This window comes from Anguilla anguilla, chromosome 15 (genome assembly GCF_013347855.1).
Source record: "Anguilla anguilla isolate fAngAng1 chromosome 15, fAngAng1.pri, whole genome shotgun sequence".
NCBI classification, from domain to species: domain Eukaryota; kingdom Metazoa; phylum Chordata; class Actinopteri; order Anguilliformes; family Anguillidae; genus Anguilla; species Anguilla anguilla.
The window spans coordinates 7036114-7049671 of record NC_049215.1 but is presented as its reverse complement, the minus strand read 5'-3'; the positions used below and the strand labels follow the sequence as shown (position 1 = coordinate 7049671).

Here is a 13558-nt window from a genome sequence, read left to right as displayed (position 1 = left end):
GCAGAATTTATTTTTTTTATGTCGCCATTATCAAAAATGACAAAACTACTATCTCATGCATTGGATCTTCTGGAGGTTTCCTGACGTAGAGGAAAGTAGAGGGCACTGACTGTACCTGCTTGGTTAAATATATCTGAATGCATCTGCATTTGGTACACCGCAGATGCTAACTTTTCTGGAGATCCGTGTCTGCTTGTTGCCTTGTGACTAGCACACTTTGTTCAGTCGACAAAATGGTGTGAACAGATTAAATGGACAGTGGATGCTGGGTTGCTCCGTAGAGAGCGGGGATATTGATTGTATTTCAAAACTACGTGCAGCACGGCAATTTATCTTCCCCAGTCCTCTGAGCAGAGCCTCTGCTCATGGCCTTGGAGCATATTTGTGTGGCAGGAAGTGGCCTGACCGTGCAGGTCCACCTGCCGGACAGGACTCTGTCTATCAAAGCTCCAGTGCTGCCAATCAATCCCTTCATTTTCATTTCGGTCTCTTCACTAATATTATAAGTTACAAACTGATGAACATTGCACTATAAAAAGTCATCAGAACTGGCAGCTAATGTTTTACAGTAAACATGTTTTCCTGGCCCGGTTACACATTCATGTGAGGATTTCAGTGGAATCTGTTAAAGTTGTGGTTAAATTATAATCACTAGTACAGGTTTATTTCACAACATTCTAACCCAAAGAGCATGACAGTACTTGTGATAATCTTCAGCATTATGTGAACTGTTTGTATACATACTTGGGGTCATAATGCTGTCTGGGATAAATGTAATACACCATGAATCTGAAGTTCCTTAAATGCTGGGTTTGCTGTTTGTGTTTGTTTACCTTGAATAATGGCAACCACCTAGTGGCAACCATATATTACAGGGGTTCACAGCTCTGGCATTGTAGAAAACCTGTGTATCCTGGTTTTTTCCCCAACCTTAATTCTAATGAGGGATGGCTCTCTCTGTTAATGCCTTATGATGTCAGGAATTTAACAAATGGCAATTCCATATCAATTTACAGATTTTAATCAGTAAGATAAGTGCTTTCATTTTCTGTAATGAGCTATGGAAAATGGTTCCTTTTAAAAGCCCTTACAATTTGTTTTACAATGGTTGAGGGACCTACAGTTGAAATCGGTGAACTTTTTAAATGTTGATAGTGTGGACAGCAGCTGATCATTGAAGCAAACATTTTGTGGGAAATTGATCTTGATGTAAAACCGATCGGTAACGAGCCAAATTTGTATTGTGTTCCAATGTCTTTCTGTACACGTTTATGGAACTTAAATCAGTGTTTCAAATGACCTTAATTAAGTGATTACTTGGAACGGAAACCAGTCCAGAATACGCTGAGGTTCGCTCCAGGATCAGGGACGGCGTTGGGAACCCCCTGCTATATTAGAATAAACGGTGGTGGAGGTAAATAAATAACTTTGCTTATATCGTAATTACAGCTCTCTGAAACCATTGTAATCTTAGTCACTTCTACAGGACATCTCATGTGTGGGCCATTCATTGATTTAATACATCGCTGAGTATACAATCTAGGCCTTTTCATCAATAATTAAGCGATGTAATTGTGATGACACGTAATTTACCACATTGTCCGGGAAATTTCCAGTAGCTCGTCCAGTTACTCCACCTACAGACGTGCCACCGGACAGCTCCGGTAGTTTATCCAGCAAACTATTCAGCGCAACACCGCTAGCGTAAGGTCAACCTGTCCCTTGCCAAGAACCGTCAAATTTCATACGCGTGGTGAGTAAATTTTCGTCTGTAAGTAGGCCAGGTAGGTTCAATCGTTGTGATGTAATGCTGATATGTGGTTTGAACTTGACTGTAAAACGACTTCTTATGGCATCGTACGAGGAAGAGAGACTGATCTTCTCGGGTAGGCTAGAGTAGCCTTATCGGTTTATGTTTCAAAAGCATACCTGGTTTATCGCGCCATAAAAGTTATATTGCCGTGATAATTCTTGAATAACGATCAATACGCCTTTGTTTTTGGTATTTTTGGCATTGTGTTTAGGTGTGAAGAATGTTCAAAGAATTGATTACTCGTGATTCCATTCTTCGTTCTGAAACGTAACCTGCAAATGGTCTCATTAATAATACATCATGGCTTATTTGGTTGCGCACCTGTGGTCGGCAGAACAGAACACAGGTGCGCAGCAAAGTAAGCTATTTATGTACTGAAATGCTATTGATATTTACATTCTTTTTTTAATTTCATGGAACGTGCTGAATTGTATGAACGTAATTAACGAATTGCGTAGGGTTCTATCATGTTATGACTTACGTATTTAAGGCCCAAATATAGTTTATTTTTTTCTTTCGTAGGCCAACTGTAATGACGATTGAAACGAACACGAACAATTGTGCGTTTTCTAAGGAATACACATAGCCAGTAATGGTCTGCCACTGAGAGCCCATCATTTTGTGATGAATTGTGAATCTTGTGGCTTCTGAATTTTAAAAATCGCATAGTCGAATAAACATGCAGTCGCAATCACGCGCAGTTTTCTTCGGATTAAGTTGAAGTGAAATTGTTTCCATGTTTCTTTAGCGGACCATGCATTTTATGTTGACCGTTTCTTTCAGAACTTTTATTTTGCAACTTTTATAAGCATTTATTTTGTCCTTAATTTTCCCATTCATTTTTATAGAAGGGGATTTAAGTGTTTAGATTAGAATAAAATAATTTCCCCAACAATTAGGCCTACTGGGAGCTAGAAGATAAGTGTTGATGAATTAATAAAAGTAATAAAAGTGGTTGAGAATCAGAATGGTTAATAGAGATAGATCAGTGGTCACCAACCCTGGTCCTGGAGAGCTGCAGGGTCTGCTGGTTTTCATAGTGACTCTGCACTTGAATTAGAGCAGTTGATTACACAGTTAACTCAACTCACCTGGTGTCTTGGGTCTCAGTTGGGTGCTGATTTTGTGCAAACAGAAGCCAGCAGACCCTGTAGCTCTCCAGGACCAGGGTTGGAGACCACTGAGGTAGATGATGGTAGAATTATCACACTGTGGGATTGAAAAAATAAAAGTCCAGCTGTGTAGTTCGGTCATGTGAGAAGATCTGTTGCTAAGTCTTTCCGAGACTGCACAGGAAACAGAAACGTATACATTCCTTATTTGTTTATAATGTCTTCCATGGGAGAAAAAGGGTTTGTTTTAGGACCATTTAAAGGAGTTTGAAGTCCGTCTAAATCTGCCTGAACTTGTGCATAGTCAGTTTGTCCAGACTGCAGTCATGGTGTGTGACCGAAGGCTGACTGATGGTAGTGGGGTGGCCAGTGAAGTGTGCTGACATGAAAACAGTGTGAACTGATCATCTTCATCATCATCATCATCATGTGTGATGGTATCCGCCTCAGGGCACCCTGTCGGAATGCTTCTTTAACTCTACAAGCGTAACACATTTTAGAAGGCTGACTGTGTCACAGATTTACTTTTGAGATGATAGGGGAACTAAGGACTTCCCATTCTGAAATTTCTTTTAAATAGGAAGTGATGGTCATTTTTAGTACTTTAACAAACATCTTCTGTCTTCAGTCTTCCTCTGTGCCTCGAGTTCCCAGGCCGCCATGTCCAAATTGGATCTGCCCCCGAGCTACGATGACTGGCCTGGTCCTCAGGCTGGGTCTCACCCGCAGCCACCACCGTACCCTCCCCCTGCCTATGAAGACCAGGCGCAGCCTGCCCCGTACCCGCCGTACCCACCATATCCAGGGACGTACCCCCCTGGACCCCAGCCTCAGCATCCCACACCGTACCCAGCCCAACCAGGCCTGTACCCTCAGCCTTGGCGGGGTGGGGACCTAGGGTACCAAACCCCCAGAATGCCACACATCATGCCCCCAGTGATTCCTCCAGTGACACCTACCACCCACCCAAACTCCGGTAAATGGCGTCTAACATTATGATGTTTTATTTATTTATTGTCTAATATGGATCCCTGCAATAACGTTTTGTGATACTGATAGATGTGTCAATAATTGCCTCTAATACTTATGCCAAGAAACACACCCATTAGTGTGGCCAAAATGTGGAATGGATGAGGAAGGTGTCATTTCCATGCATCTCTAATTAAGGGATCAACATGATTCCTATTATTACAGTTGTTTTCTTATCCATATGGCCTGATCGTTGAGCAACATACTGTGTCCACGTACGGAAATGTGTTGAGGGGGTTACACATAGTGCTACTTCTTTTAAAATCAGTTTCCTCATGGGAATTAATGTCTATCACACAGGTCTATTACAGAAGCATTATGGATCCATAAGTACATAGTAGTCAGTTTTTGGCTCAAGACACGCTTTCTGAATCCCGTTGGGAACAGACAGAACTGCTTCCCATCACAGTCTGATGGATGAAATAATACGATACAAGCGGCAGATAAGAGAGTGGCAGCCTGACTAGATCTGCGGTGTTTGGAGGGAAATGTGTCACTGCAGCGGTTCTCAGTATTAGACCTGGTGAACCGACAGGCTACTGAGGAAGTGTTGTTTATGGTGGATTTAGTTTCGGCTGGCCTCAATTAATCAGGGCTAATCAATGTTACTGAACTTGCGAATTGGATTTCACATATCTTGATGATTGCCTGCTGTAAGTCATTTGCTGGAGCCTGATATCAGGCTGCACATTGCTTTTCACTGGGAACTTGTAGCTGATAACCTGTCGAGTGGTGTAACGGCCACGCCGCCGTCCGGTTAAAAGCCCGGTCAGGTCTGATGAATCGGTACCGGCACGCACCCCCGGTGCTCCGCCAGGAACCGGTATTGAGAAATACGGGCTTAACTGAGCTGTTACTCTGGCCCGCAGGAGACGCCGAGGGGTTCGCCTCGGCTGGCAGCTGGAACAGCACGGCCGTTCGGCATGCATTCATCCAAAAAGTAAGAGAGAGTCCCGGTGTTTTATTCATTCGGAGTTCACGCCAGGCTTTCCGGGGGCGTAACTCTGTGCCATTACGGGAAATTAACGATGATTTTTCTAGTGATAGTGAACACCGTTTCAATTCTGAGATCTGCTCTGTTAATTTGGCACTGCAGTAGTTGTATGGATACAGTAATTATATTGACAATGATATCCACATATCTGGTTTTGGTGCTATAATACACTTTTATATTGCCACCAAATTGACACGCACCCCTTATCTTGATGCTGAGCTTTGAGAGGGGGCAGAACATGGAATATCTGTGCACCTTATGTGCATAATATCATGCGTAAGTGGCCCTTTATTTATGTAGGCTAAATTAAATGACTTATGTAGCGTAATAAGTAATCTCTTAGGCTTTCACACCTCAGTGAACATGTCATTTTGTAGTTGATTGTAAATAAACACTTATGTACATGATTATTTGTTTCTGAAGAGTTGATCTGACACTGACATTTCTGCCATATATTAGCTTCTGTTAGGATAAGTGATCTGTGTGTGGCTCCTCCCTGGAATTAATTCTCACATTCCAGTATATCTGAAGCGAAAATAAATGAATATGCAGGAATATGTTTAATAGATATGTCCTTAGGTTTTGTTTGTTTGCATGTCTTGCTTTCTGGAGGTTATGATCTTTTTACAAAAATGCAATTATATCATGTCACTTTGCAAGCTCGAAAAGAACTGATTTTGAGTAGTATTTCTGTCTCACAGTAGATAAGACTATAACAACTGCTCTCTTCCGATAGGTTTACCTTATTTTGGCGGCTCAACTTCTCGTCACAGTCTCCATTGTGGCAGTTTTCACATTTGTGTAAGTGGGTAAACAATAATGGTGTCCGAGTTGGACCTGAATCTAATCATGATGTCTACAGTGCAAGCATTTTGCATCATCAACTTGGTAATGGTGTTTGTAGATGTTTTTCTAAAAATACTTTTTTTTAATTGTCTGGGAGTTGAAGTTAGTAGCTCTCTTGTGTGTTCAAAGACATTTTGTATATTCATTGCATGCTGTAATCATTTGTTTTACTGAATGTGTCTGGGTCAAATGAATGATGTAGGGTTAATGTAGTGGAAAATGTATGCGTGTTTTTTTTTTTTTCCTGTGCAGGGAACCAGTTCGCCTGTTTGTGGTCAGAAACCCAGGCGTGTATTGGGCGTCATAGTAAGAACTCTCACCTGCTTGTATTGCATGATCACTTGGTTTGACATTCTGTAAATTTGGTTGGGCCATTTAACATAAGTTCTTCAACTATCCTTTTTACCTGACCTACAGAATTAACCGTGTTAACGAGCTGTGCAAACGAAGCATCTGAATGAAGTTGTCCCTGTAGCCTAAATTAATAGATGTGTGCAGCGCTCCTTGTTAAAGTGGCAGAAAAACATGATTGAGTTCACGACCGTTCAATGACTGTTTTCAGAGGAAAATAAAACTTCATTCAAAATAGACATTTGTTCAATTCTGAGTGCTCACCGACTGTCGGCTGTAATTGCTTGTTTTTCTCCAGCGCTGTGTACTTGGTGTGCTACATTGTACTGGCCTGCTTTGAAGGACCAAGGTGAGCTTTAATCCAAATCTTATCTCCCCTGCCACTGAACAATAGTAATGCTGCTTTCAAGGTCAAAACAGAGCGTTTTCTTATAGTGCTAAATCACTTCCTCTATTTTTAGGAGACGCTTTCCATCAAATCTGATATTCCTTGCAGTTCTCGTAAGTCGAGGTCCCTGACTGCCTCTTTGTGAATTAGAGAAAGTGGGAGTTTTGTGGTGTACTGAAAGTGATGAATTTATTTGTTTACTTAATTGTGACAAGATGGTTTCCTGTTAATAATAGCTGTTGGTTTCACTGCGATAATTGTGAAACTTCAAGCTGACATTTCCCTTTCTTTCCTCATAAGACACTGGCCATGTCCTACATGACAGGAACAATATCGAGGTTTGTCCAATGTTATTGTTGTTTCAGACCGTGCAACCCAGGAAGTAATTTATTAAACAGTTAACCATTTTTCAGTCCATAATAAAATACAAAATTATTAATAGATCTACAATTACTGTTTCATGCAGTTTTTGGTATGTGAGCAGGCAAGTCATTTAATCATCACATTCTGTTGTTTTTTAGTTATTATGACACAAAAGCAGTGTTTCTGGCTCTTGGAATCACACTGATAGTGTGCATCATAGTCACTGTCTTCTGCTTTCAGACCAAGGTAAGAATTTTAATTTTTTTTTTTTAAAGTAAAATAAATAAATAATTGCAATAATAAATGCATAATTAGGTGCATAATCTTGAAGGATGTGCATTTTTTTCCACGGTTGAAAACACCTCACCCGCAACGTTGCATTTACAGTCTTTGTGGAAAAGCACTTTGCCATGCAAATCTTAATTAAGTCTTATAGACTGACTAAGCAGATTCAGATGGTGTTCTAAATGCAAGTGCACCTCAGGCTATTTCAGGTAATAAATCAGATTAACATACTGTACCCATCATAAGTCTTGATAGAAGATCAACAAAGCAGACATAAAGGTGGCTTGAAATAAATCTGCTCAATGACTCCACTTCTCCCATTTGATAGATTTGAAGAACACCACCAAGGGGGAGCCTCTGTTTTGGGGATCAGTTATTATTATTGTCACATATTATCTAGTAATAATATTAATATATTAACATATTGTTTTTCCTCATTTAAGGAATTTGCATGCAAACTAGGCCGATATATGCAGTGCACGGCCAGACTGCAGTGTACGTGCTAATATATTACAGCTGAAATTGCTTATAAGAAAAGATAAAATGGCCCATAATTATTTATTATACTATATTTAATTGCAGAGCAAAATGTTAAAATTACTGCTATGGCATAAACCAATAGTTGTTTTTAATACTGTCCATTTTTATGTGCACATGATGCATAGTCAGCCAGCTACCAATTAAAACGCGTCTAACAATATGTATTCTCGGTGATATGGACAAAGGTAGGTTCGTTCTTGTTTTGTCACCTTTCATCAATGTGTGTGATGTAATCCCACTCTCGTAAGAGAGAGAGGGATCATGGACAGGGTTCTAGCTCTTCCTCCTCTTCTGCAGGAGATGGTACATTATTGTTATTGTTATTATTATTATTATTATTGGTGTTGTTATTGGTGCTGTTTTTATCATCGTTGTTATTACTAATTATTATTGTTGTTATTGTTATTATTATTGTTATTATTATTTGTGTTGTAATTATTGTTATTATTATTATTATTATTATTATTATTAGTAGTAGTATTGGTGTTTATAGGGGTACTGTCAGTTATTGACTGGGGTATGTGTCCATTCTCAGGTGGATTTTACTAAATGCAGAGGTCTTTTCTGTGTCCTCGCTATGGTCTTCGTAGTCACAGGAATAATCTCCATCATTGTGCTCTCATTTCATTATGTAAGTATTCCTGGCCAGTGTCAAAATGTCCAAAAGTCATATGGTGTCTATTTCCTGACTCTTCATGGCTGAATTTATTTGACTAAAATATGGCCTTATAAAAATTATTTGAATTTATATTTCCAAACAAATCATTCCCATTACAGCCAGTAGGCCCCAAAGTATTATTGGTGGAAAAGAGAAACAAGGATTGCTGGCTGTCCTTGTGATGCGTCACGAGGAGGTGGTGAGGGGAGCAGGGCTGGAGCGTTAGTTTGCTGATGAGCTCAGCTGTGAGTTGGAGGAGTGAGTTCTGTTGCAGTACTGTAGTGGCCCTTTGAATATAAGCCATCAGAAATTGTGACCAGTTTAACAGCTGGTTCTCACTGGGCTAAAGTAAGCCTGCAGTGGATTCATAACGGGGGCATTGAATATGGTTTCAGAAGGGCAGTGAGAATACACATGGATTCACTTTCATGACTATTTGCCTTGAATAAGGTGCACAGCAAGTACTTATACTTATAGCAAATATAGCACTGAACTTTGAAACAGGCCGGAGTGACTCCTTTCAGTTTTGTTTATCAGTTGATTCTAATTTTGTATTGAAGTTGAATCTTAAGGCTTGTCCTTACACTCACAGGTCCCGTGGCTCGATATGCTTTTGGCAGCCGTAGGCACCATTGTTTTCACCTTGGTGAGTCGCTCTGAATATTCCCTCGTGTGTGGTGCCGCTGCAGGTTAAAGGGGTACTGACCTTTCGGTGTCTTTTATTTTTAGTTCTTCGCCCTCCACACCCAGCTTCTGATAGGAAACCGCAAGCACTCCATTAGCCCAGAGGAGTACGTCTTTGCTGCACTTTCCATCTACCTCGACGTCGTCCAGATCTTTCTGTTCCTCCTGCAGATCATTTCGGTGTCTTCGAGCAATGACTGAAGTACAGACGCGTTCGTTTTATTTATTCGTGTTTATTCGGATGTTTCTCTAAAGTGTGTTCGTGATATTGAGGAAATATGCTCTGGATGTGCTTGGCAAGATCCAGCTTCTGATCCTGCCAGGATAACTATTGATCAGTGGAAAACAATTTTATTACTTCTTACTGGAGAGATGATTTATTTATCTTGATATCCAAATTGGAAAGTGATGCGTGTGTGTTTATGTGTGTGAGAGTGCGTATGTATGTATAATTATATACAGTTGCAAGAAAAGGTTTGTGAACTCTTTGGAATTACCTGGATTTCTGTATTAACTGCTTAAATGTGCTCTGATCTTCATCTATCACAATAATAGACTAACAAAATCTGCTTAAGGTTATAATATACTTCTTCATGTCAATACTGAATGGATGATTTAAACATTCACAGTTGAGGCTGGAAACAATGTGTGAACCTCGAGGCTAATGGCCAGAAGCTAATTGGAGTCAGGTGCTCAAATCAGTGAGTTTGGAGGTGTGGATTGGAGGTGCCTTGCCCTTTAAAAAGGTACACAAAGTTTGGTTACTGACAGAGTTTGTATATATAGTGCCCTTCATATGTACATTTTCAGAAATGTAGTTTCTAAATTAAGAAAGTCAAGAAAGTGAAATGCTAATTGTTTTGTTCTGTACTGTACTGTTTTATTGTGGTGCATGTTCAGCTTGCAGTGCCTGATCTGTTGCCCTATCGTAATTTTATTAAATAATTAAATTTTAAATGGCTTTCATTTAAAGGCGGGAATATGTATAGTGATTAAATATTTGGTCATGACCTTTTTTTTAATTGTAATTCTTCATGCATGTAGTTATAGAAAGTAGTGAGAAGCTTATTTCAGGCTATTTATTTCAAAGAGATATCATATGATTTCATTGTGACCTTTCAAGATATCGTTACATACAAAATTAGAAACATTGACCTGGTCCAGCATATATAAATATTACTCTCTTAAATTAAAATAAAACCACCTTGCTATCAAATTTACATGTTAGAGGTTTAAAGAAATGGGAACATAAAAACATGAGCAAGGAGCACCTGTTCTTTGTACAGAAATAAAAGCTTTACGTTTACCTAACCTTTAGCCTTCCTAAGCGGAGTGCGTTTAAAACGTGTGCAAGCAATTAGCCCCGCAGTGTTATTATGGATAATTAAAAAGTCTTAAATGTTTCATTCCTGTTAGTAATTTGAAAAATGCCTGGAGAAAGGACAGCGAGAAAGTCACTCTTTCAGTTTAAGTGGGCAAATTGTTGGCATGCCAGAAAATAATGGGAAAAATGAGGCTTCATGAAATCCAAAGATTATCAACGGCGACTCAGCAATCTGAATTCATCAGTGTTCTACTGTGGAGTACTATGAAATAAGTCTATGTATTAACTTCTGTGTTAGTTTATAGCAGAACGTGGTGGCTCCTCCCACATTCTGTCCATGGTGCCATTCTCTCGCACCATCAGCAGGAACTGATATGTGGTCAATCGTTTGGGTCGCTCCCTCCTGTTGCAACTCGGCTGCCCCCGAGCTCTTCAGGTCCAGCGTTTGTCAGGTTGATGTAGCCCGGAAAGAGAAAACAATTATTCCATTTGGGTACAATTGCCAGCCAATTACTGGGCCAACTGAATCAGAACCGTATAGCAATGAGGAGTAATGGAAACAGCGTGTTCGCTTCAAGTAATGAACCAGTCATTGGATGACTTTTTCCCAATTATTGTCTTCTTGTTAATTAGCCCTTCCTCCAAAATCAATTTCAAGATTCCATTTCCTTCAGGTACAACTTTATTACAACATTTTTCTTTGGGCCAGATTCATGGTCGTCTGCAATTTAAGAGTGAAATTAAGTCTGAAATTTACATTTAGCACACAACAACATTACTGTTCCCTTAGAAATTGGACAAATAATGAATTAGTTCTTTCACCAATTGTTGGAATTGTAGTCATAGAAGCCTAGTCAAATTGCATAAACTGAGAATTATAACTCAGGTTGCACTTCACAAACATTCAGTCCGGCTAAGTCAAAGGGGCACTCCACCAAAAAAATATGTTGTTAATAGTGTAACAACATATTTTTTTGGTGGAGTGCCCCTTTGACTTAGCCGAACTGAATTTTCATGAAGTGCAACTTGAGTTATAATTCTCAGTTTATGCAATTTGACTTGGCTTCTGTGACTACAATTCCCACAATTCTCCATGTGCTGAATGCATCCCTGAACACCAACCCAAAACACATCAGTGTCTGAGTCACTCAGTCTTCTGTACACTGGCTTTTTCCATTTTCATTTTAAACTGCGTATCTAACCATGTGAAAATACTAGTTTTGAATTCATACAAATTCCCCAAATGTGAGCATGTTATCATTTAGTCTCTCCCTGGATCTAAATATTAACTAGTTCCTTGTGTGTCTTTAAGTTATGACCAAGCAGTATTAGCGGTTTTACATGAGGAAAGTTAGGAACAACATTGCAACGATACAAACACAATGATTCTTTAACCACACAGGGCATGTGGGTAATGTAGTCTGAATCTTTGCTCCCAGTCATTCTCAAAGAAACGTGAAGCCACTATGTCATTTTCTCCCTGTGCGCTTCCTTTTAATAATTCACATTGTCGTTTTGGTTATAGGCAAGACCTTCCTCAGGTTACCTGTCAGGAAATCAGACACTGCCGTTTAGCTGTCGCCGTACCCGTTTGCATTCAAATTACACACAAACCAGATTATTCAATCCATTAAGTGGCTCAGTGCGAGAGTCTAGCAAAAAAAAAAAACTGCACAATTCAAATGATCCTAAAAATATAAATTGGTTACATGTACATTTCAGGAATTTAGCAGATGCTGTTATCCAGAGTGACAACTTATGTTTATATAGAATCCATTAATTAGGCGGATGTTTTAATGAATAATTTAGGTCAAGTTTCTCACGGCCACAAGAGCAGTGCAACACCTGGGAATCAAACCTACAACCTTGCAACCTAAGTTGTAAGTTCAGTTGCCCAACAATTACGCTACACTGCTGCCCTAAGCACTATATTCTATATTCACCTTTGGAAATGGAATAACTACTTTTCCGCCTTGTGTAAATCCATATACACACTATGCAGCACTTTTGCTTTGCACGCATGCATTCTGTTCGCGCGCATTCCTGTCGAGAGTTCATTGGCTGACCAGCCCTAGAAATTAGCGTGGTTAAGTAAGGTCGCTTAGTGCCTGTATTTCCCATTCCTCGCTTGTTCAGCCGTGAGATGCAAATGCCCCGCACACAGGATGCTAGTCCACGGGGGGACTGATGCGTACGCTTTAAAGGGCACCTAGGAGCACAATCGCCACTTCGCCTGGCTTTTTACGTTTGACATTAGCATCAAGTTGGTAATGATAGGCTTGCTGGAAGTTTGGCCTGGGAGACTACGGGGGCCATTTTAATCTCCTCTTTCTCCCGGCAGCCAATAAGCGCAAATGCTACGCCTTTAATAAGACACCCGCTCGTGCCCCTCTGCGAATTCCGTCTCTCCCGCATCCCTACCTCCTCCTGGTCCCTCCCGTGGAGAGCGCCTCCTCCTCGCGCCCCGCAGCACGGCGAGGAGGTGAACGCCCGAGCTCGTCTTCTGCACCCGCGTCTCGTCACGCAGTCCGGTTTAAACGCAAACACTGTCCGAAGACGGAGGACGGAGTGTAGCACAGTGGGTAAGGAACTGGGCTTGTAACCGAAAGGTCGCAGGTTCGATTCCCGGGTAGGACACTGCCGTTGTAGCCTTGAGCAAGGTACTTAACCGAAATTGCTTCAGTATATATCCAGCTGTATAAATGGATACAATGTAAAAAATGCTATGTAAAAGTTGTGTAAGTCGCTCTGGATAAGAGCGTCTGCTAAATGCCTGTAATGTAAAGAAGACTGTCCGTTTCACTCGCGATTTCAAACACCCAGAGACTGCACTTTTGTGTACAGTAGAAAGAGACCAACTGCACACAGTGAAAACAGACTTCATTCTTTGTGTGTCCAACACAGAATTCTTAAAATAGTATGTTTCTGGAGAAACAATACAAAAATGCTATCATTGAATCGTCACCATACACTTTACAAAGAGTGACTGACAAGACAAATGACATTTACCTCACTGTCAATTGTCAGCCTGTTGCCACTTGAATTTAGGCCATTTGCCAGTTTGGTCCCAGTTGTCATGTCATGATTTCTTCGATGTAACACAGTTTTTTTTATTATTACAATAGACTGACAAGACATGTTGGGAATACAAGCAGCTTAACTGGTGAAATA

General features: G+C 40.3%; 1 protein-coding gene across 1 annotated transcript; it reads left to right on the top strand.

Moving 5' to 3' along the window:
- The first annotated feature begins 1583 nt into the window (after window positions 1–1583).
- LOC118213869 (protein lifeguard 3-like) lies at window positions 1584–10953 on the top strand. The gene is made up of 12 exons (XM_035393080.1): window positions 1584–1753; window positions 3554–3901; window positions 4824–4894; window positions 5685–5749; window positions 6047–6100; window positions 6444–6494; window positions 6607–6646; window positions 6834–6871; window positions 7055–7142; window positions 8257–8352; window positions 8972–9025; window positions 9109–10953. The coding sequence occupies exons 2-12, from the start codon at window positions 3586–3588 to the stop codon at window positions 9262–9264; spliced, it is 1029 nt and encodes a 342-aa protein (XP_035248971.1). The 5' UTR covers window positions 1584–1753; window positions 3554–3585; the 3' UTR covers window positions 9265–10953.
- Window positions 10954–13558: the final 2605 nt, after the last annotated feature.